General features: G+C 35.7%; 2 protein-coding genes and 3 non-coding genes across 5 annotated transcripts; 2 read left to right on the top strand and 3 right to left on the bottom strand.

Annotated features, from left to right (window-relative positions):
- Positions 1–88: 88 nt before the first annotated feature.
- On the top strand, positions 89–1615 carry LOC136412432 (propionyl-CoA carboxylase beta chain-like). The gene has a single exon (XM_066395493.1). The coding sequence runs from the start codon at positions 89–91 to the stop codon at positions 1613–1615; it is 1527 nt and encodes a 508-aa protein (XP_066251590.1).
- A 53-nt stretch (positions 1616–1668) lies between these two features.
- TRNAT-GGU (transfer RNA threonine (anticodon GGU)) lies at positions 1669–1741 on the bottom strand. Its single transcript has one exon. It is a non-coding gene; the product is annotated as a tRNA-Thr (tRNA).
- A 4497-nt stretch (positions 1742–6238) lies between these two features.
- TRNAM-CAU (transfer RNA methionine (anticodon CAU)) lies at positions 6239–6312 on the bottom strand. The gene has a single exon. It is a non-coding gene; the product is annotated as a tRNA-Met (tRNA).
- A 9865-nt stretch (positions 6313–16177) lies between these two features.
- LOC136412431 (malonyl CoA-acyl carrier protein transacylase-like) lies at positions 16178–17158 on the top strand. The gene has a single exon (XM_066395492.1). It carries the CDS (start codon positions 16178–16180, stop codon positions 17156–17158), a length of 981 nt encoding a protein of 326 aa, XP_066251589.1.
- A 1864-nt stretch (positions 17159–19022) lies between these two features.
- TRNAN-GUU (transfer RNA asparagine (anticodon GUU)) lies at positions 19023–19094 on the bottom strand. The gene has a single exon. It is a non-coding gene; the product is annotated as a tRNA-Asn (tRNA).
- Between the last annotated feature and the right edge of the window lie 5024 nt (positions 19095–24118).

Genomic DNA, 24118 nt, shown 5'->3' with positions numbered 1-24118 from the left:
GTTGCATATAGCAATAGTGTATGTGTATAGTTAGTAGGGTTTGTAAACTTAATAAAGTCTACAACTAATTTGAAAACTACTTTATTGTATGCAAGACTTTAAAATACTAGAAAATCTAAAAACCAAAGCACTAGAAGCTGAAAAAGGAGGCGGTTCTGACAGGATTACCAAACAACATGAAAAAGGGAAATTAACTGCTAGAGAAAGGCTCAGTATATTGCTCGATGAAAGTTCTTTTGCAGAATACGATAAATTCGTAAAACATCATGCAAATGATTTTGGCATGCAAAATGCTAATTTTTTAGGTGATGGGGTAGTGATTGGTCATGGTACTATTTATGGCAGAAAAGTTTTTGTCTATTCTCAAGATTTTACTGTCTTTGGTGGATCACTTGGTGCGTCACATGCAAAAAAAATATGCAAAATTATGGATATGGCAATTAATGCCAGGGTTCCAATTATTGGACTAAATGACTCTGGTGGAGCCAGAATTCAGGAAGGAGTAAATTCTCTTGCTGGTTATGGAGAAATTTTTCAAAGAAACGTAAATGCATCGGGTGTTATACCACAAATTTCTTTAATTATGGGCCCATGTGCAGGAGGTGCAGTTTATTCCCCAGCATTAACTGACTTTACTTTCATGGTGAAAAACAGTTCATATATGTTTATAACCGGGCCAGATGTAGTAAAAAAGGTTACCTACGAAGATGTAAGTTTCGAAGACCTCGGTGGAGCAAAAATTCATACAAGCAAAACAGGAGTAGCGGATTTTGCATTCAATAATGATGTTGAAATGCTGCTAAAAATGCGTGAATTCTTTACTTTCTTACCAGCAAATAATCAAGAATCACCAAAATCTGCACCAATCTGTAATGATGTTGACGACATTGATGAATCCTTAAACACTCTAATTCCTACCAATCCTAATACTTCTTATGATATGTATGAACTCATTGAAAAAGTTTGTGATGAAAGGAATTTCTTTGAACTGAAACCTGATTTTGCTCGTAATATCATAACTGGTTTTGGTAGAATTGGAGGAAATACTGTCGGTATTGTTGCAAATCAACCTATGCACCTTGCAGGATGTTTGGATATTGATTCTTCAAGAAAAGCTGCGAGGTTTGTAAGGTTTTGTGACGCATTTAACATTCCGATCATCACACTTATTGATGTTCCAGGATTTTTGCCGGGTACAAATCAAGAATACAATAATATAATACAACACGGAGCGAAACTGCTTTACGCTTACGCTGAAGCGACCGTGCCGAAAATTAGCCTTATCACTAGAAAAGCGTATGGTGGTGCATACATTGTTATGAATTCGAAACATCTAAAAGGTGATATAAATTATGCCTGGCCAACTGCTGAAATAGCTGTGATGGGTCCTGAAAGTGCAGTTGAGATTATATTTCGACACGAAAAAGATCAGCAAACGTTAATTAAAGAATATAAAGAAAAATTTGCTAACCCATTTTTTGCTGCATCATATGGATACATTGATGACATTATAGTGCCAAGTAAAACAAGGTATCACTTTTGTAAAGCATTAGAGCTACTCAAAAACAAGAAGGTAGAAAGGATATGGAAAAAGCATGACAACTTACCTCTGTAACTTTCTTCTAAGCCTTGCTTACAAGTTAAGCAATATTATAAGTATAATCAGTGTGCCGTTACCAAGACTCGAACTTGGGACCTCGTCATTACCAATGACGTACTCTACCACCTGAGCTACAACGGCAAGTTTATATATTATGATAATGAATAACACAAAAAAGAATAAGGAAAAAGAAGAGGAGAAAAAAAGATTAGCGAAAGCTTTAAAGCAAAATATTTTGAAAAGAAAAAAGCAGCAACAGAGTAGACAGAGAACCCTTTCAAAACTCGTTTGTGGTGAGGAATTTTTAGGAGAAAGCACCGCAGAATACTCGAATGTATTTGAGAACGACAAAATTACCATCAGAAACTTAAGTTTTGAAGGAGGTATCATGCCAGAACTACCGGAAGTGGAAGTAATCTCTAATTTTTTGCTTGATAAAATTAAAAACAAGCAAATCAGTAATGTTATAGTGAATAATTGGAATTTACGTGCCCCAATAACAAAAAATATTGATGATATGCTAAAGGGCAAAGTCATACGCAACATCAAGCGTAGAGGTAAGTATACCATCTGGAATACAGATGGTAGTGTGGCTGTAATCATACATCTTGGCATGAGCGGAAAGCTTATATATGCTGACCACGATCAAATGCGGAATAAGCACGATCACGTGGTATTTTTATTTTCCGACAATACTTCAATAATTTTTAATGACCCAAGAAGATTTGGATTAGTTATCGTTTTAAATAAAGAACAAGAAACGGATTTTTTTAGCGATTTTGGAATAGAGCCCCTCACGGATGAATTCAGTGGAGACTATTTACAGGAGTTGCTGAAAAACAAAAAAGTGAATATCAAATCAGCGTTAATGGACAATAAATCAATAGTTGGCGTAGGCAACATATATGCTTCTGAGAGCTTGTTTAGAGCCCGTATATCACCACTCAGGTCAGCAAAAAACTTGACCTATAGAGAGTGCGAAAAACTTGCTGCTGAAATAAAAAATACTCTGAGTGATGCAATTGCTGCAGGCGGTTCAACACTGAAAGATTATGCACAGCCATCTGGATCTGCTGGATACTTTCAAAATAACTTTTACGTATATGGTAAAGTTCAAAAACCTTGCAAGATTTGCAATAATATCATAACACTTATACGACAAAATGGCCGTAGCACTTATTTTTGCAACGCGTGCCAGAATTAAGATTTTATTTTTTGATATGATATTTTCACTTGAAAAAGATCCATTTGATTTGTTTTCAAAGTGGTACAAAGCAGTACTTAATTCTCCGTGTGAACAACTAACTGCAATGACGCTAGCAACTTGTAGCAAAGACTGTATTCCATCTGCAAGAGTGGTATTACTAAAGGAATATAGCAAAGAAGGTTTTGTGTTTTTCACTAACGTAAACAGTAAAAAAGGGAAAGAATTGACTGAGAACCCCAAAGCTGCGTTAGTGTTTCATTGGATAGAATTTGCTAGGCAAGTGCGAATTGAAGGAGAGGTTAAACTTCTAAACGATGAAAGAACTGACAAATACTTCTCTTCTCGAGCGCTGGGTAGTCAAATTAGCGCATGGTGCTCAAAACAATCGAGCATTCTGAAAGATTGGCAGGATTTTGAGCAAGCTATAAAATTGAAGGAAAAAGAATTTCACAATACACAAGTTTCTCGTCCTGATTTTTGGGTGGGATTTTGCGTAATCCCAAAAGTAATTGAATTTTGGCAAGAAGGTGAATATAGGAAGCATATTAGATTTAGATACACCCTTGTTGAGGGAAGCGATTGGAAAGTGGAACAATTATATCCCTAGCTACGCAGATCCTTCTTAATTTACCATTGAGAATTGGATGACACCCTACTAATCCGAATTCTGGATTAAGGATAAAAAAGAGCAAAAATATCAATAACTTATAATTTTATAGCTAAAGTGACTTAGGTTTACCGATAATTTGAAAAACAACAAATTCGTCATTCCGCTACTTGTTAGCGGAATCTATGCTGAGATACCGCGGCGGTATGACATAGGGAAACCTTTCTTGGGTTAGCTATAGAAGGTCAAGGACTGCAAATTTTTCATTAGACAGGCTTCTTATACTTTTGGTGAGGTTAAATTTTGAAGTGAAAATTTTAATAAATAGCAAATAAACAAGTTTATCAAAAAAAGAGTTAAATGTTAGGATTTTAAATAATACAGCATTCCGGACAATTTAAAATCAACCTGGGATGGAGGAAGTTAGTGGCGGTCACATACTCTTTCATCACAATGATAAAGGAGCTTACCTTTATCTCTGACGTATTTTAAAGGAATTTTGGGATTATTGATGTCTTTACCACCAGTATCATGCCATTTCTTTTCCCATGTAATATAATATGGTTCAAGGTCTTGCGGCGTTAATTTATATATTTCTTTTAGCTCTATTCCTTCATAAATAGCAAATACCCAATCCACCTTTCGGTATTTTGCAATTATTGTCGGATTCATATGATGATGAGTAGAAAAGCTTTTTGTAAGAAGAGCATTTACTAATTTAAGCTTATATTCATTACCATACTCATCAATGGCATCATTTCCCTCGCGTGCTGGAAGAATAGTGAGTCCAGTTAGTAATAAGACTTGTAGGATTTTCCCGCCGTTATCCTGAAAGATATCATTTATACCATGCTTAACAGCAAACTCCTGATACTTCCGTATATGAGGAAATATATCTTTCAGACATTTTCTGTCTTGATCCTGATTTAGAAGTGCAGTAGGTTCAACACCAAGGGCATCTGCTATGCGCTCAACATTATCTATAGAGATATTTCTCTCACCACGTTCAACGGAGCCTATATATGTTCTGTGTAATTCACATAAATCAGCAAGAGTTTCTTGGGAAAGCCCTTTTATATTTCTTATCTTTCGTATATTCTGGGAAAGAAGTAACCGCAAAGATTGTTTTTTTATTTTTGTCATCTTTGTAAGATAATAGTTGACAATTATAAGTCTACAGACTATAAGTATCTTTCATATGGCACATATATTGGAAAAATTTAAATTTAATAATAAACCCACATATACTACAGATAGGGGAGCTGCATATTGTGGAGACTCTCTTAACCTGTTGCCGCAATTACCAGATAATAGCTTAGATCTCGTAATAACCAGTCCACCGTTTGCTTTGCAAAGAAAAAAAGAATACGGAAATGAGTCTCAGGAGGATTATGTTGCATGAATTTGTAAAATTAGTATATAGAAAACTTAAAAGTACTGGAAGTTTTGTATTTGATCTAGGTGGGGCTTATGAAAAAGACGTGCCATCCAGAAGTTTATATAATTTTAGAGTGCTTCTACATTTCTGTGATGACATAGGCTTCTTCCTTGCAGAAGATTTCTATTGGTATAATCCTTCTAAATTGCCAAGTCCAATTGAATGGGTAAATAAGAGAAAAATCAGAGCAAAAGATTCTGTTAATACAGTATGGTGGTTCAGCAAAACTGAGTGGCCTAAAGCAGATGTCACAAAGGTGCTAGTGGAATACAGTGGCCGCATGAAAAAACTTATCGAGAATCCAGAGGCTTATTATACTCCAAAAGAACGACCATCAGGCCATAATATTGGTAGTAGCTTTGGTAAAAATGATGGAACCATCAAATCTTTTGCAGATTCCCAATTCAGAATCTAACAGCCAGTATCTTGCTGCATGTAAGGAACTAGGTGTAAAAGAGCATCCAGCTCGATTACCTGCTAAATTACCTCAATTTTTTATTCGGTTTCTAACACAACCAGGTGACGTTGTTTTAGATATTTTTGCTGGTTCTAACACAACAGGTTTTGTATGTGAGCAAGAAGACCGTTACTGATTAGCATTTGAAGAAAATAGAGAATATCTTGCTGCATCTACTTTTAGGTTCTTAGAAAAAGAACACTCAAAGGGAGAGTTAGAAATTATCTATCAACGCATTGTTCATGGTGAAGAGCAAGTGTTAAAGGCTAAGCAGTCTGTATTGGATCTTAAGTTCACTCAGCAGTCATTAGTAGTTTAGTTATGCTCTTTGTTCATGGTTTTCCCGTTTTGAGCAATAATTTTTTATATAAGCATTTTTGTTGCCTATCCTCAACACTTTCCACATTAGTGTTACTAGCAGAAGTTACTCTTAAATGTTTGTTCATGTTAGCTAAAAACGTTAAGAAATTTACCAAATAAAAAAAAGGCAAAAGAAGCCCCGGTTACTATCTATTTTCAGTATTGGCGTTTTTTAAGTCTTAAACGCTGCAATTTAGCTGCTTTTAAATGCAACTCACCTTAGTTTAAATGTTTAAAAAATTTACTAAGCAGAAAAAAAGACAAAGAATCTCCGGAGTAGCTAATTATTCCACTCTTTATTTTAAAATTTGACGTTGGGTGATGTCTTAAACGCTTTATAAGCGCTTTTCAGCTTACGTGGGTAAAAACCCAAAATTTTTATAAAGACATAGTATGCATATAGTGCAAAAATTAAACAATAGTACGCCAAATACAAGTCTTCTTGTCGTTTTAACTTGCACAGATTGGGAAGTTAAATAATATAGCTTCAGTTTCATGATAAGGGGGCTGGCGAAGGGTGTCAAGTAGTTTCTACCCGAAACCACAATATTCGCACAGTTGGAAAATGGTTGCGGGAGTAGGATTTGAACCTACGGCCTTCAGGTTATGAGCCTGACGAGCTACCGAGCTGCTCCATCCCGCGTCGTTGTTTATTTAGTTATTATATATACAATAATAGAAAATAAAAGAACAAAATCACCCCATGGTTGTAACTTTTCTCGACATAATAATTAGTTATATACGTCATAATGAAAAATATAACTTGATACTGTGGCTTCCTGTTTTTCAGTGTGCAGGAATTTTAACCTATTTTTCCCTAAGTTTTGAACCAAGCTGCATATCTATTTTTCTTTTGCTTTTACCCACACTAATTTTGATTGCAATATTGTATAAAAGGTACGCGATATTGTGTATCGCTTTAATTGCAGTGCTCATAGGATTTACAGCTAGTAAATTAAGAACAGCTTTAGTTGATACTCAAATTCTTGATAAAGAGAGATATGTAAAAGATATCGTTGCCACAGTGAAGGATATTAACGACAGGGGCTCATATAAACAATTTCTGCTTTCTGTTGAAAAATCCCCTACTATCTCAAAATCCTCTCCTGTTATCCCAGTGCCCCCTTTTGTCATCCCAGTACTTGATACTGGGATCCAGAAAAAAAAGATATGGATTCCAGCGTCACGCGCTGGAATGACACCGGATAGAGCTCTAGATAACATCAGAATATCAGTTAGAACCAAAGTGGAAAAAGGCATTAAAATAGGCGATCAAGTAAAATTATCAGCAAAACTCTTCCCTCTAAAGATTGCGCCTTCGGAGTATGCATACGATTTTGCAAGAATAGCATATTACCAGAAAATAAGTGCAACAGGTTTTGCAACAAGCAAAATAGCCCTACACAAAAAGGCTGAAGCAAGGCAATTTCTAGAGTATATAGAATCTTTCCGTCAATACATTTATGAAAACCTGCAGCAAAATATCAAAAAACCACATGCGGATATAATCTCTGCATTACTGATCGGTAAAAAAGATGGCATAGATCAAAAAACTATGGACGCGATACGAGATTCAGGTATAGCACATTTGTTTGCCATATCTGGTTTGCATTTATCATTTGTTGCTGGTCTGTTTTTTGTAGTGTTTCGTAATTTATTCGCAATATCTGAAACTTTGACTCTTAAGTATAACACCAAGAAAATATCTGCATTTCTTACTATCTTGCCAACCACGTTCTATTTGTTGATTACCGGTATGCAAATTTCTGCTCAGCGTGCCTACATCATGGTGATTTTAGTACTCGTTGCAATAATGATAGAGAGAAAATATCGAGGGTTAATAGCAATTGCGTTTGCTGCTGCAGTGATACTTATCATAGAACCAGAAGTAATTTTAAAGCCTGGCTTTCAGATGTCATTTTCTGCTGTTTTGGCACTGGTTGCCAGTTATCAAATTAATGCTAATAAATTGTTCAAAATAAAAATAATGAAATATTTTGTGTCGATAATGATTAGCTCAGTAATAGCAAGTTTAGCAACTGTTCCGTACACGATATACAATTTTAATTATTTTTCAATTAGTGGCATTATCACAAATTTAGTTGCTATACCAATAGTTACATTAATTATTATTCCACTTGGAATAATCTATGTTTTGTTGATTCCTTTCGGTATTGAATGGATTATAGCGCCACTTATAGAACGCCCAATTGACAGCATTTTGTATATAACAAACGCTATCGCTAGTCTTCAGTATTTGGTTATTCCCATTCGCACTTTTCCTGCATCATCAATTATTATAATAACACTTGGTTTATTGTGGCTGTGCTTGTGGGAAAGAAATTGGCGTTTCTTCGGAATTTTCTTTATTGTGCTGGGTATTTGCTTTAGCACCGCATATAAAACCCCCGACATACTAATAAATGCTGATAATGTTGCTGTAAAAGAAAGTGATAACTTACTATATTCTCTCACCAGGAAAAATAGGAACTTTGTTGTCAAAACATGGGCGAAGCAAAATGGGCAGAACCAAATTTTGAATCATAAAAAATACAATAACTCAGATAAAAGGCTAAAGTGTAACGATTATGGCTGCATATATAATAAAGGAAATAATAAATCAGTGTTGCTAGCTTATAAGGAAGAAGATATCTTGAGAAACTGTAATAGTGTTGATCTGATAATTCAATTAAGTGAATTCGACTATTCAGCTTGCAACGCTAAAATTATTAAACATGCTGATCTAGAAACGTATGGCACACATTCTGTTTGGTTAACAAATCGTTACGTAAAGATTAATACAGTGCGCTCCAATAGGCCTTGGCACATGTTGAAAAATTAAGAAACTTGATTTTAAGGTTTGGTTAATGTATACCTAAATAAGTTTAAACTAGAAAAATGTTATGGTTACAGACACTCAAGATCCTTTCAAAGACTATTTTGATTTTTTAGGATTTAGAAAACTTTCTGACCAGCCCAGTAGAATTTTGAGCTCTATAAGAAAGTATTCTGGTACTATATCGATAGCAAGTACCATTGCTACTCTTATAGCATTTACTGCCTTTTCTATTCAGCCTGTTACAGTAAGTATTGCTGGGTTTGCGTTCACGCCAGCACCTCTTGCCTTTATTCCTCTTACAGTTCTCTTATTTACTGCTGTTATAAACTTTATAAATACACAAAAAATAAAAGAGAATGAGATAGATAAAAAAATAGGAAACTATCAAGTTGATGAACAGTACAGCCAGATTGCTCAAGAAGCTAAAAAAATTGAAATTGTAACAAATTTAGATAAAAAGGGGAAAAAGCTTTCAATAGTTTTACCAATTTCTAAGACGCAGAGAAAAATACTAGAAGATATAGAAGCAGAAAATAGAAATAGGATTCTCTTGTTTACAGGATCATATGTATTTGGTGCTATTATAGTAGTTTCAGCAATATCACAATCCATTAATGCTCCAATAATATTAATAGCTTTATTAGTCGCTATTCTTTTATGCATCATATCAACACTTAGCAATCTAATAAGTAATAGCGTGGATCATGAAAATCATACTATTAGAAAACACAGTTCTTTAGGTCTTCTACTTCCATACTGGTCTGGAAAGGGCATGGTTGTATCAGTAATAGAAAATAAGCTTAGTAAAAAGGAAAATGAACTAATATCTCTAATGAAAGAACTGCTTAGTCCGTTTTACAACTCATTTGACAGTAACTTTAAAAAAGCTTGCGATTTACTTGATAATAGTCTTTTAAAGCCTGCAAATATTAACATTAAAGAAACGCTTGATCGCCTAAAAAAAATCAGAGAAGACATCAAAAAAGATTTAGATTGGCTACATGCAGAAATTTCAGAAGTTTTAAACAACACTAAAGAATTGACAAAAAAAGCACATTCACTAGATATTGAAGGTACTTTTTCTAGGTTAGAGAATGCTATTAAAATTGCTGAAGATAAGATTGAACGATTTGAACCAAGCCGCTTTGTAGGCTGGCTTCAATCAACTACGCAGTCTAATAATAACGAGTTCCTTAGCATGCTAAAAAAGTTAAAAGAGGAAAAAACGGAATTGAAGGAGCAATTAAACGTAGTAAGGAATGAATTAGAAGAAATAAAAAAGAAGCAAGCTCAACCAAGTACGCCTGATTTAGAAGCTAACAATGGAAATAATACTAATAAATTATTAGTATTAGAAAATAAAGTCAAAGAACTACGTGACACAGTTAGAAAGTTAGAGCTGGAAGCAGAACAAAATAAGCTGCAGCAAAAGAAGGAAAAGTTAGAGCAAAAAAAATCTGAACAAGAAAAAACAGATGAATGGAAAGAAAAAATCAACGGCAAACCAAGTGACTTTCTATATTATTTATTAGAATCTATTAAGCTGGAAGAAAAAGATAATAAAGAAGAAAAGGTTGAGGCAACATTACGAAATTTTGATAATAAAGTGACGATCCACTGGAAAGATGGCTCTCAAACAATTTGCCATATTAAAAAACAAGGTGATCTGCAAATTGAGTCTAGCGCAACAATGTTTACAGACCCAAATGTTCAAGCAGCATGGGAAATGGCGCGGGGTAAATCACTATAGATCACTCAGTAATAACCTTAAGTGTTAATAATGATAAAGAGAAATTAAGGCTAGATATCTACGTAGCTGAAAAGTGCAACATATCACGCAGTAAAGCTCAAAGATTGATACAAAATGAGCAAGTGAAATTACTTGGCATACCGATAATTAATAATGATCACATAGTAAAACCAGGTGAAGAGTATATAGTACATCTCGTTCAACCTGACATATCCACATCAATTGAGCCTAACTACGACATAAAGCTCAATATCATCTATGAAGATGAGGACATTATAGTTCTGAGTAAACAAAGTGGATTAACAGTGCACCCAGGTGCTGGGACAAACAATGATACGCTTTTGAACGCAGTTATCGCTTACCTTGATGTAAGACCAGGAATTGTTCATAGACTCGATAAAGATACCAGTGGGCTAATGGTAATTGCAAAAAATGAAGAAGCCATGGTTTTTTGTCTGAATTGTTATCAAATCGTAAAATAAAGCGAGAATATTTAGCAGTAGTTTGGGGAGCATTATCTTCCCAGCAGGGAGCTATAGAAATTAACATTGCTCCCAAACGCGGTAATAAAGAAATGATGTGTGTTACAAAAACAACCGGAAAATTAGCAATCACTCACTATTTGGTGCAGAAAATTATAGGACAAGTAAGCTTAGTCAAATGTGTTCTAGAGACAGGCAGAACACACCAAATTCGAGTCCACATGAGCCACATAGGACATTCCATAGTTGGTGACCAAGTTTATGGAAAAAATAGTAGTAAAAGCACAAAATATGCTAAAAACTCTAGTTTCATTCGTAATTTCAACAGACAAGCACTACATGCTTACAAATTAGGATTACACCACCCAAAAAGTAAGGAATACATGGAATTTATCTCTGATTTACCGCAAGATATAAAAACTTTAATTGGTGAGTTTGACAACATATCTTAATAACATTCGTATTAACCTGTCAATATTATCATCCATGTTATCAGGAAGTTAATTAATGAAAGAAAAACTGCTGCACTACCTAGATCTTTCACCTTTTTTGAAAGTATGTGTTGTTCACTGGAAATACGCTCAATTGTCGTTTCAAAAGCAGTGGGAGTGTTAAATAAACTGTGTCAAACCGCATTTTTAATTCAACTCAATTTTCAATCTACCAGGAAAGAAAATATCAAGCTGAGAGATGGTTAACGCCCAGTCATGTACAGGCATAGTCCATTTTTCCTCTGCTTTCTTTATAGCACAATATACCTGTTTATACAAGGCATTTGTGCTGGTAAATGAACCCTTAGTTTTAGTGAATTTTCTGATCTGTCTATGCAACCCCTCAATTGGGTTGGTAGTATAAATTAGGCTTCTAACAGGGCCAGAATACTTGAAATAACCAGACAAATTTTCCCAATTGTTCTGCCACGATTTTACAACCAATGGATACTTTTCTCCCCATTTTTCTTCCAGCTCAAGTAAGTAATTCTCAGCAATTTCTCTACTTGTAGCACGATATATTTTTTTCAAATCATTCATGAAAACTTTTACATCTTTGCTCGATACATATTTTAGTAAATTCCTTATTTGATGCACGATACATAGCTGTACCTCTGCGTTAGGAAATACGCTGTTTATTGCTGTAGGAAAGCTTTTTAGACCATCAACACATGCAATTAGAACATCTTCTACCCCTCTTTCTTTGAGGTCATTTAGCACCCCTAACCAGAAGTTAGCTCCTTCGCTTTCAGCTAAATAAAAGCCCAAAACTTCTTTTCTGCCATTCTGATCTATACCTAATATATTGTACATACATTTACTTACACAACGTCCATCTTCTTTCACTTTAAAGAACATTCCATCCATAAAAACTATTGGATAAATCGCTTGCAGCGGGCGGTTGCGCCATTCATTGATTACTGGTAGCAGTTTATCAGTAATGCTGGATATCTCTGCTGCTGATATTTTGTGATCATAAATTTCCTCGACATGTGACGCTATATCTCTATAGCCCATACCACTGGCAAATGTACTTAATACCTTTGCTTCAAGCTCTGGATGTAGGCTTGTTTGTCTTTTTCTGACTATTTGCGGTTCAAAACTTCCTTCTCTATCTCTTGGCGTTAAAAGCTCAAACGACCCTGCACTTGTGCGCAAAGTCTTCGCATTTCTTCATCTTCATTTGATAAGTGATTTTCTATTTCACCTTCCAAGCTTGCCTCCAACAGCCTTTTTATCAATGGTGTTAATGCTCCACCCCTTCCTGTTAGCGGTTTACCTTCTCTGATAGATGATAAAATATTTGATTCTAGTTCTTTGTAATCTACCAATCCGTTAGTTCTATTTGCTATTTTTTGACTCATGTCAAACCTCCATTTTTTTATATCAATTATTACTTTGTTTTTCGGTTTGACACAGTTTATTTAACACTCCCGTTTATCGCAAAAATTCATATTTTACCCAATCGAAGCGGGGAAATGCATTCCTTGAACGGATAATTTCATTATACTTGACATGGAAACAAAGGGGTCTCAAACCTTTCTAAAACCTCTTATCTATCATCTCTTACACCGCTTAGCTGAACGGATACACGTGAATGTTGCAATTACAAAAGCGATCTCTACTAGGAGGATGTCATTTCAGTGCTCCTTTTTTTGTCATCCCAGTGTCAGCTACTTGGATGACAGGGGAGGGAGGTACTACCCTGACAATCGTCATCCCGCTACATGTTAGCGGGATCTAGAGATACCGCGAATGAATCGCGGTATGACGGTCTGCGGCGGTATGACGTAGGGCTGCACTAGCTATATCATGCATTTTATTAACCGACACTATAAACAACATCCTTACAATTATGAGATTGAACCACAACTTGTTCAAGTGTTAAACTACTGCGTTTAGCGTCTTTACTGTGGTTTTCTTCAAGAACCTTTGTTCTTTCTTGTTTTATTTCCTCGATTAATTCCTTATTAACGCTTTCAGGGTCAATCTTTTCCTGAGAATATATAAGATTAGTGCAATTTGTTTTTCTATAATAATGTATGCCAAAACCCACAATGAATAATGCAAGTATACCAGAACCTATAAGTAATGATAGTCCTATGTTATTAGTCAAAGGGTTTTGGTAAAATTTTTGTACGTTATTAACACCGCCTTCCGCATATAGCCATAGAGGAAGCGCTATGTTTGCAGCAACTACACCAGTAAATAATGCAGTAAATATTGGTCTGTCGTTAATTACTGATTCTATTTTATTAGTTCTACTAACTACTTTTTCGTCAATATTAATGAAGCTTCGTTTAGCTTCCCAAGCATTAAGTACAAAATTTGAATGAGTGCCATTGCTATATTCTAGCCTTACAGATTTCATCACTTTGTCCTTTGGCTGGTGTTCTAACACCTTAGCTAAAATTTCATCCGCATCTTTCCCTTGGGTTTGATATTCTCTGGTATTTCTAAATTGCTTTATTGAAAAAAATATTGTGCTAATTGCAAGCAATGAAACGAGCGCAATTGCTGGTATAGTAATACAGTTTGGATTAATTGTAACCAATTCGGCAAGTGTTGCTTTATCTTGCAAATTCACCAAAATTGCAGGTATGCTGAGCATAACAGCAGTTACACCAGAAATTATAAAGCCCTTCTGCTGCAAGGCATATTTTGCTCTTGGCCAGGATCTGTTTGCTTTCTTACTCTCTAAAGTTGCATTGCTATTTGTATCAAATTCACTCAAAGACTTTTCAGAGCCATCTTCGCTTTTATACGATGGTGGAGGAGTTAAAGGTGTGCTGCCGGATAGACCTACTTTTTTAGAAGGATCTTTCTCTTCTGAGTTTTGACCACCTATTCTACTATCTGAACTCTCTTTCGAAGTTTTTTTACTATGATTCTCCGGACCATCATCCCCTGGATTCTCAAGATTCTGTATAGGCTCTTTAATCCATTTTCCTACTTTGTCTAAATAACCATCATCCCCTGCTCCGTCTGTTCCTATTGTTGGCTCACTAGATACATTAACCCCTTTAAATGCAATATTGTTTATTTCCTCTTCCCTGACATCAACTTCTGCTATTTCTTGATCTATATTTTCTAAGAGACCCTTCATATCTTTTTCTAATAATCCTTCCTTGATGCTTTTATAAAAGTCATCAGCAGGATTAATGCCCCGCTGATTACCATCAACTAACATGACTTTTTGCGGTAACATACCTTTGTCTTTCTTATATGCTTTTAAAAGAGATAAAACACATAGATGTTTTCCAATTTGTGGATCTTGAGGCTCATTCATTCTTTTAGCTACTTCTGCTGAATTTAGTGGATCTTGACGCTTAGTCGTTCCTCCAACTACTTTAATACCTTGCGCCTGCTCTTCTGTTAAACCTAAATGATTTTTCACTACATACTCTACTGCTTTTATATATTTTGCAGACGATACAATAGCAACTTCTACTCCGCTTGAAAGTGCAGAACCTAATACAGACCTTAGCTTTTCTTTATTTTTGATTCCTGAGCCTTCCTTTTGTAAAAATTCTTCTATTTTTTCTTCAATTACTGCTTTTTCTTTGCCAGAATCATAATCATCATACCCCTTGGATGTAAAGAAATTGCACATAGACTTATTTGTAATTGTTTGATCAAAGTCAAATATTAATAGTGCATTCTCTTCAGACGATGGTAGATTCGTTACTGGTCCCATATTTACTCCAAAATTAATTATTAATGCTGCATTGATTACGCTATAGTTATTAAGATATAGTAAATACCAATTTACGGATAATTATTAGTATAGAAATTGTCTATCAAAGATTCTTTCATTCAGAGGGTAATCTTTGTCAAAAAGCAAAGTTATTGTGTTTTCGTGGTCTTTTTGTATTTTTATCTGTGATATATTATGAAACTCCTTGTAATCTGATACTACAAGTGCTGGACGGTTTTTTGTGTCGTTAATGTCAATTTGTACGATTGTATCGTTTGATATTAACGCTCCATTCCAATGCCTTGGGTAATAGCTATTGATAGAGGTTAATGCAAGTAAATTTGAATTTAGCGGCAAGATTGGGCCACCGGCAGAGAAGTTATATGCAGTGCTACCTGTGGGAGTAGATAATATTACTCCGTCCCCTCTAAATTTTTCTACTTTTAGCTTATCATTAATAGTGATATTCATTTCTACTATTTGGTTTGCTTTTCTAAAAACATATACCTCGTTTACCGCTATGTAGTGATACCTCTTGCCACTTGTGTCTGTTGCTTCCATTTTTAGCAAAGTTAACTGAGTTGAAGTTGCATGTTCTATATGATCAATTAAATCTTCACTGCAGCTAAAGCATTTATTCATCAAAAACCCAACATTGCCAGTGTTTATCCCATACACATGCATGTTTTTATTTTCTATGACGTAATTGTGCAAAGTGCGTAGCATAAAGCCATCACCGCCAACAACTATCAATAGATCGATTTCGGACTTATTTTCTTCTGTTATATTGATAAAATTAAGTTTCTTTAATAGTTTAGATACTTCCTGCGATTTTGGTGATGGAGAAGCAACATAGCCTATATTTTTGTATTTATGCATACTTCAGTAAACTCTCTAAAACTTAAAGAGGAGGAAAATTAGAAAATGCTTCCATATTTATCGTTAAACTTGGCTAATTTGCTAGTTTTACTTGCTAACCCGCTTGTCAAACTTCCAGTCCATGCAGGGTGAGTAAGAGGATCTCTATCAAGTTTTACCCTATCTCCCTCCTTTCCATAAGTGGAACGAGTTTCAAACTCTTGACCGTCTGTCATAACTATAATAATTTTATGATAATTCATTGTTGTTTATAAACTTTTAGTCAGTTAATATTCTAGTGAACTTAATTCACTAAGTCAATCATTATTCTAAAATATTGACAAAAAATAAATAAAGTAGTATATTTAATAAGGAATAAATAATAACTATCATGATTTTTGCTTTCCCCGGTCAGGGCTCTCAGTTTGTAGGAATGGGAAAGAGCTTATATAGTGAGTTTTCTGTTGCAAGACAAGTATTTAATGAAGTAGATAGCATATTGGATAGAAAGCTGTCTCATTTAATCTTCAACGGTCCTATTGAAGAATTAACCATTACAGAAAACGCTCAGCCAGCTATAATGGCAGTATCAATTGCAATGCTACGTGTTATGGAGCATGTGTTTGGCAAATCTCTTTTCACTGATCACAATGTTAAATATGTTTGTGGGCATTCAGTTGGCGAATATACAGCGCTGTGTGCTGCAGGAGCGTTAACGCTTGAGTCTGCAATCAAGCTGCTGAAAGTTCGCAGCGAAGCAATGCATGAAGCTTCACTGAAATGTAAAGGCGGAATGGTTGCGTTGCTTGGAGCAGAGATAAATGAAGTGGAAGATATATTGAAATCAGTTCAAATTGACGGAATTTGTGAAATTGTAAACGATAACGGTGGCGGACAAGTGGTTATAAGTGGCACTAGAGAAGCTCTTGAAATGTTACCCGATTTATTCAAAAACTCGAGTGTGAGGAAACTAATTAAATTACAGGTTAGTGGGCCTTTTCATTCATCTCTTATGAAACCTGCTGATGAAAAAGTTTTGGAGTTTTTGAAGGGTATTAAAATAACCCGTCCTATAGTTCCTTTGATATCAAATGTTACAGCTAAAGAGGAGAGTGATCCCAAAGTTATAAAAATTTTACTCGCCAAGCAAGTTGTAAGCAGAGTGAAATGGAGAGAAATGGTTTTGTATATGTCAAGCCGTGGCGTTAACAAATTTGTTGAAATTGGCCCTAATAAAGTTTTATCTAATTTGGTCAAAAGAATTGACCAATCTATCAGTACAAAAAATATAGATAGTATTGGTGATATTGACAGCTTCTTTAATGAATCATTAGTACTAACAGCGAAAAATTTAAAAGTTGGATTAAGTTAAAACACATCTATTTGATGTCATTCCGGTGCATAACGCTGCCTAGCTGGAATGACAGAGGGTAATGCAAGAAATCAACGAACTGCCTGTCATTTCATCCGGTTTCTTAATTCCAAGTAGCTGTAAAATAGTAGGGGCAATATCAGATAACTCCTATGATGTCATTCCAGTGCTTGACACTGGAATCTAATCTTTCACTATCAAAGATATTATTTTTAATATAAGATTACAACTTAATCTTTAATCTGGATTCCAGTGTCAAGCACTGGAATGACACCTTTCCGGTGTCTCAAACTACAACAGCTGTGCATATCCAGTTAGAGAGTAATGCGAAAAATTATACAATCAACGAACTGCCTGTCATTTCGTTTGGTTTTTTAATTCCAAGTAGCTGTAAAATAGTAGGGGCAATGTCAGATAACCTTCCGTCTCTTAGTTTTAGATTATCGCAAGACACAATAAATGGCACTTTATTTAGAGTGTGTGCTGTATGAGGTGTATTATTTTCTTCATCGAACATACATTCCACGTTACCATGGTCTGCAGTAACAATTAATACGGTGTTGCTTGACTTTTTAACAGCATTCAGCACTTTCGCAAGACAATCATCTACAGCTAGCACAGCTTTCTCGGCTGCTTTTATATTACCTGTATGCCCTACCATATCAGGATTAGCGTAATTTACAACTATCAGTGCGAATTCTTGGGAGTGAATTTTTTCTACAAGCTTTTCTGTGAGCTCGAAGGCTGACATTTCGGGCTGCAAATCGTAAGTTTGAACTTTTGGTGAGGGAATGAGTATTCTTTCTTCACCAGAGAAAGGTTCTTCTTTTCCACAATTGAAAAAGAAAGTCACATGAGCGTATTTCTCGGTTTCGGCGATACGTAATTGTCGTAATTTATTGTCTTCTATTGTTTGTCCTAGAGTATCAGCGAAAGAAGTAGGAGGAAAAATATAAGGAATTTTGAGATCTTCTTTATACTTCATCATACTTAAAATTGAAGAGAATTTTGCTACCTTAGCGTAATCTGTTTTGCCAAGCAAAATACTTGCTAATTGTATCATTCGATCAGCACGAAAGTTAGCCAACAGCACTCCATCTTCTGGTTTTATACCTTGATAGTCACCTATTACTGCGGGCCTAATAAACTCATCAGTTATGTTATTTTGATAATTTTCATCAATCAACGATACTGCATTATCATGACAAGGTGCCTTTGCAAATGCGATAGCCTCATAAGCTTCGATTGTTCTCTTCCACCTGTTGTCACGGTCCATAGCATAGTAACGCCCAGAAACAGTAGCAATTCTTGTGTCATTTCCCTTTATACTCTTTGTAAATTCTTGAATGCATTTTTTTCCTGAATTTGGCAATGTGTCTCTGCCATCTAAAAATGCATGTATCACCACTTTTATTCCATGCTGTGATATTTTATTTGCTAAAGTTGAAATATGCTTTTGATGCGAATGAACACCACCATCGGACACCAATCCCATTATATGGCATACTCCGTTCTTACTTTTTAGATCATTAATAAAACTTTGTAGATTTACATTGTTTTCTATTGTTCCAATCTCTTGATTAATGCGCTGAAGGCTTTGTATTACCACTCTACCACTGCCAATATTCATATGGCCAACTTCTGAGTTACCTATTTGACCACCAGGTAACCCCACATCAGTTCCACAGGCGGATAAACTGCATTTTGGATAATTAGAGCTAATATATTGCCAACAGGGTGGATTTGCGTTGCTAATAGCATTGTATTTACTGTTTTCTACTCCATTTCCCCAGCCATCTAGTATACATAAAACGACTGATTTAATGTCCATATAAAATCAACACTAAAATTCAACAGAGAAGAGCTCCCCGGGCCGGATTCGAACCAGCGACCAATTGGTTAACAGCCAACTGCTCTACCACTGAGCTACCGAGGAATAAACCGTTTTTAATTTACCATGTTAAACGTTGGTTGTAAACGTTTTTTGTGTAGACTTTAAGTCCAACTGGTCACAGAAACGAAAAAACTTACTTGACAAACTCCGCCAGCCCCCTTATCATGAGACTGAAGCTATTTATTTATCTTCGCAATCTGTGCAGGTTAATGACAAAAAGCTTAGGGTATTTGGCGTCTCATGTTTAATTTTTCGCACTACGTGCATCGCATGTCTTTAAAAATTTTTAGGTTTTTACCTATATAAGCCGAAACGCGCTTACAAAGCGTTTAAGACAGCAAAAAACGTCAAATTGACAAGGGAGAATTTGAATGCTAGCTACTACGGGGTTTCTTTGCCTTTTTTCCTGCTTGGTAAATTTCTTAAACACTTGCGGTGTAGGTTAGTTGCAAGTTAAAAGCAGCTAAATCGCTCTTAATCAAGCGTTTTAGAATAAAAAAAACGCCGATATTTTAGTACATGGTAAATAGCCAACCACCACGGGGCTTCTTTTGCCTTTTTTTTATTTGGTAAATTTCTTAATGTTTATGGCTAAAGATTGCACGAATGTTGCAATTACAAAAGCGTTTCTACTAGGAGGGTGTCATCCCAGTGCTTGACACTGGGATCCAGCCTTTCTGCAATCTCATCGGAAACGTTGTAACCACTTTCTATGCTAGTTTGCTTGTGAGCAACCTGGATCCCAGTGTCAAGCACTGGGATGACATCATAGGGGGCTACTTGGCTGACAACCGTCATCCCGCTACGTGTTAGCGGGATCTAGAGATACCGCGGCGGTATGACGATAAGACACAAAGCCTAATGGAAAAAACTGCGAACGCCAGTGAAAAACATAGCAATTTTATTTTCATTTGCAGCTTTTATCACATCTTGATCTTTCAGCGAGCCGCCGGGCTGAATTATAGCTGTAATTCCATGTTTTGCACTTTCTACTATGCTATCTGGGAATGGAAAAAATGCATCTGAAGCAAGCACTACACCTTTACATTTTTCACCTGCTTTTTTCACTGCAATGTTCACACTATCTATTCTGCTTGTTTGCCCTGCGCCGATGCCAATAGCACAACCATCTTTTGCTATAACTATTGCGTTGGATTTCACATGTTTACATATTTTCCAGGCAAAAATAAGATCTTCCTTTTCTTTTTCTGTTGTAGTGCACTTTGTTACTTGTTCTGCTTTTATTGTGTGGTCATTATTTTCTTGCACCAAAAACCCACCAACAACATTTTTAATTTGGTATTTCACATTTTGTTGGAAAGATTTATGAATAATCACTCTTAAATTTTTCTTTCTTTGTAAAATTTTTAGTGCCTCATTGTTTACCGATGGTGCTATCACTACTTCCAAAAATATCTCGTTTAATTTTTCTGCTAGCTTTAAATCTATCTCCCGATTTAAGGCAACTATGCCACCAAAACTGCTTACTTCATCACATGATAGAGCCTTTTCATATGCCTCCAAAGCATTATTACTAACAGCAGCGCCACATGGGTTATTGTGCTTTATTATCACTGCTGCAGGCTCTTCGAATTCAGAAGTTATGTTAAGTGCGGACTCTATATCTACTATATTATTATAACTCAACTCTTTTCCATGTATTTTTTCCAGCGGATATTTGGTGAATTGATTGCTATAAAATGCAGCTTTTTGATGAGGGTTTTCACCATACCTTAATTCTTGTGCTTTATGCCCATATAGTGCGAAAAACTCTGGCAACTCATTATTTTTACTCTGGGATAAAAACCAACTGTGAATATTAGAATCGTAGTGTGCAGTGAGAGCAAATGCTTTTGTTGCTAAATGTTTTCTATATTCCAATGTTGTTTCATTGTTATTTTTTATCATCTCAGCTTTTAGTGCTTCATAGTCTTGAATGCTAGAAATGACTGGAGTAAAATGAAAATTTTTTGCTGCAGCTCTAATTAACGCCACTCCGCCGATATCAATTTGTTCTATAATTTGCTCTTCATTTGAGCCGCTACTTACTGTCTCCCAAAATGGGTATAGGTTAGTTATAAGCAGGTCTATTGGCTCAATACCTAGATTTTGTATTTCCGTTTTGTGTTTTTCTCTATTGCAAAGTATTCCTCCATGAATTTTAGGGTGTAAAGTTTTTACTCTACCACCCAGTATCTCTGGAAATTGTGTGTAATCTGAGACCTCTTGTGTTTTTATTCCTGCACTAGATAGCGTTTTATAAGTATTTCCCGTTGAAAGAATTTCTATTTGTTGCTGCATTAAAAACGATGCAAGATCAATTATATTCGTTTTATCGTATACTGATATTAAAGCTCTTTTTATTTTCATTTTTATATGGAAAGTTTTTTAAAATTATATCTAAGAAAAAGGAATTTGTCTATATATAGCTACTACGTCATACCGCCACGGTATCCAGTTATCTAAGTGGAGAAAGTCACCTCTCCCCACTCGACTTCAAAACCGGACTAGTGACTTTCACCACATCCGGCTTCTCTCTAACTTGGTGTTTGTCATACATACTTCTCCATGTAATTAACATTTCAAAGCTTGGTAAATTTGTTTTTATAGCTTAAATACAGCATTCTCTATATTACTAGAGAAGTCGTATTCATTCATACCTAACACTTAATGTTGGCTCATAACATATTAACCACTACTCACAACTTTACCTTCCAAATTACAGTGTCCACGTCAGCATATCCTAAACATTACTTTAGGCCTTGGCTTCTTAGACAATCCCTCATTATAGGTGCATACGGGTGGCTCCCTGCTTAAAGAATAAGAGCATCTATAATGTTACTCCGTTCCATGAAATTGTTTCATGTTAGACTTAGGTTCCAACTTTTTGCCGGGAGATGGGAAACATCTTAATCAGACCAGTCAAGTTCTAATTATCCACTTTCTCCGTACCTTTTGGTCTATGCGTTAACCAACCTTATTTCGCATATCGTTCGTTACGACAATTCAGGCATTGGTTCCTCTCGTAACCATATCTAACTCTGTTTGCAGGGATTCACTATAAGGTTTAGTGTTACCTGCTTTTATCTCATGCTTGCATCCTAGAGGTTGCCACTCTCTAAAATGTGAGACATACATTACCCACGATGTCTAGGGAAGATGGAATTTTACCATCACAAAATCACGACTTTCGGGTCGCACCAACTGTACGAACATTGTGATACAAGAGACCAAGAAAGATGTCATCCCAGTGCCCAGACACTGGGATCCAGAAAGCTTCACTTTAAATGAGCACACCAGGTGGCTGTACAATAGAAACTGGATTCCAGTGTCAAGCACTGGAATGACACCATCTACTACTCAAATTACCTGCAAATTGCAATGTTCGTACACCAAAACGCAGTATCTTGTTGTAGATTCCGCTAACAAGCAGCGGAATACCAAATTGTAGAAGTTGCTTTAGCCCTCCTAACCTTTCCTTCAAAGCAGTCTATTCTATAAATTTTTTTACCATGCTTGATTTCAAACCACGAATAAAATCTTCAATACTACAAGGATTTCTTCCTTCCATTTGTACAACTTTAGGAATTAAAATGCCACCTTTTAAACTTATGTGCATATTATCGTTAACAATCTCACCTTGTTCTGAAGCGAAAGCTTCAAAGTCAGCATCAAGTATCCTGATACGTTTATTCTCTATCTTGATAAACGCTTTTGGGTAAAACGCTTTAACCTTTCTATAAGCAACTTCACAGGCATCACTTGCATAAATTTTATAGTCTTCCACTTTGTCAGCGTAACATGCATCGTTATCGTTCTGTTTTAAGGGAAGCTGTTTTTCAATTTCGTTTAGCACTTTCAGCAGTAAATCACTGCCTAGCTTAGATAATTTATCATGCAATGTCTTGTAATTATCGTTCTTTTCGATAAGAAATTTTTCCTGTTTTAAAATAGGGCCGGAATCTAATCCTTCATCCAATTGCATAATGCTAACCCCGGTTTCTTGATCTCCTGCTAAAATTGTGTGCTGTATCGGGGCTGCACCACGCCACCTTGGTAGTAATGAAGGATGAATATTAATACAATCATATTTTGGAATATTCAAAATTTCTCTTGGAAGTATCAATCCATACGCGGCAACAACCGCAACGTCTGGCTTGAAATTTCTAAATTTTTCTTGCTCTGCCGAGAACTTTAGAGAGATAGGAGTACATACCTCTATGTTACTTTCTTCAGCGATAACATGTACTGGAGATTTCATTGGCTTCTGTCCACGCCCCGAAGGTTTTGGAGCCTTGGTGTATACTGCCACCACTTCGCTCTTTGATTTCAGTAACAAGCTCAGAGAATTAACAGCAAATCCTGGTGATCCCATGAAAATAATTCTCATGGTGTTTTTGCTTTAAGAATTCTCCGCTAATTTACCACTTACAGTTTCTACTAATTTGGCAAAATCATCCTTATAATTAACTGCCATCTCAGCAAGAATTTTTCTATTTAAATCAATGCCGGCAAGTGTAAGACCATGCATAAACCTACCATAAGTAAGCCCATGCTCTCTTGCTGCTGCATTAATACGTATTATCCATAAGCTACGGAAATCACGTTTACGGGTTCTTCTGTCTCTATAAGCATATTGCAGTGCTTTTTCAACTCTTTGTAATGCAATTCTATAACAACTTTTTGCGCGCCCTCTATAACCCTTTGCCAGTTTCAATATTTTTTTATGACGAGCGTGAGTAGTGACTCCACGTTTTACCCGAGCCATTTTATTTTACCTCCATTTTGTTAAATACCGTAAGGCATATGAAGCTTAACTATACGCGAGTCAGATTTACCAAGAATCGTTGTACCGCGCTGATTACGAATATTAGATTTACTTCTCTTTACCATGCCATGCCTTTTGCCTGACTGAGTAGAAATAACTTTACCCTTAGCTGTAAGGTGAAAGCGCTTTTTCACAGAAGATTTGGTTTTTAATTTTATTTTCTTCATATTCCAAATAAATTTACAAGCACTACTATTGAGTTCTTTAATAGTAATTAAGCATTAGTATAAATAATTTT

This window comes from Euwallacea similis, chromosome 12, assembly GCF_039881205.1.
Source record: "Euwallacea similis isolate ESF13 chromosome 12, ESF131.1, whole genome shotgun sequence".
NCBI classification, from domain to species: domain Eukaryota; kingdom Metazoa; phylum Arthropoda; class Insecta; order Coleoptera; family Curculionidae; genus Euwallacea; species Euwallacea similis.
The sequence above is the reverse complement of the archived record's forward strand: the minus strand, read 5'-3'. Positions and strand labels throughout refer to the sequence as shown.

Bases quoted from the DNA above. Each gene is read 5' to 3' on its own strand.
- LOC136412432 (XM_066395493.1), top strand. From the start codon at position 89: ATGCAAGACTTTAAAATACTAGAAAATCTAAAAACCAAAGCACTAGAA.
- LOC136412431 (XM_066395492.1), top strand. From the start codon at position 16,178: ATGATTTTTGCTTTCCCCGGTCAGGGCTCTCAGTTTGTAGGAATGGGA.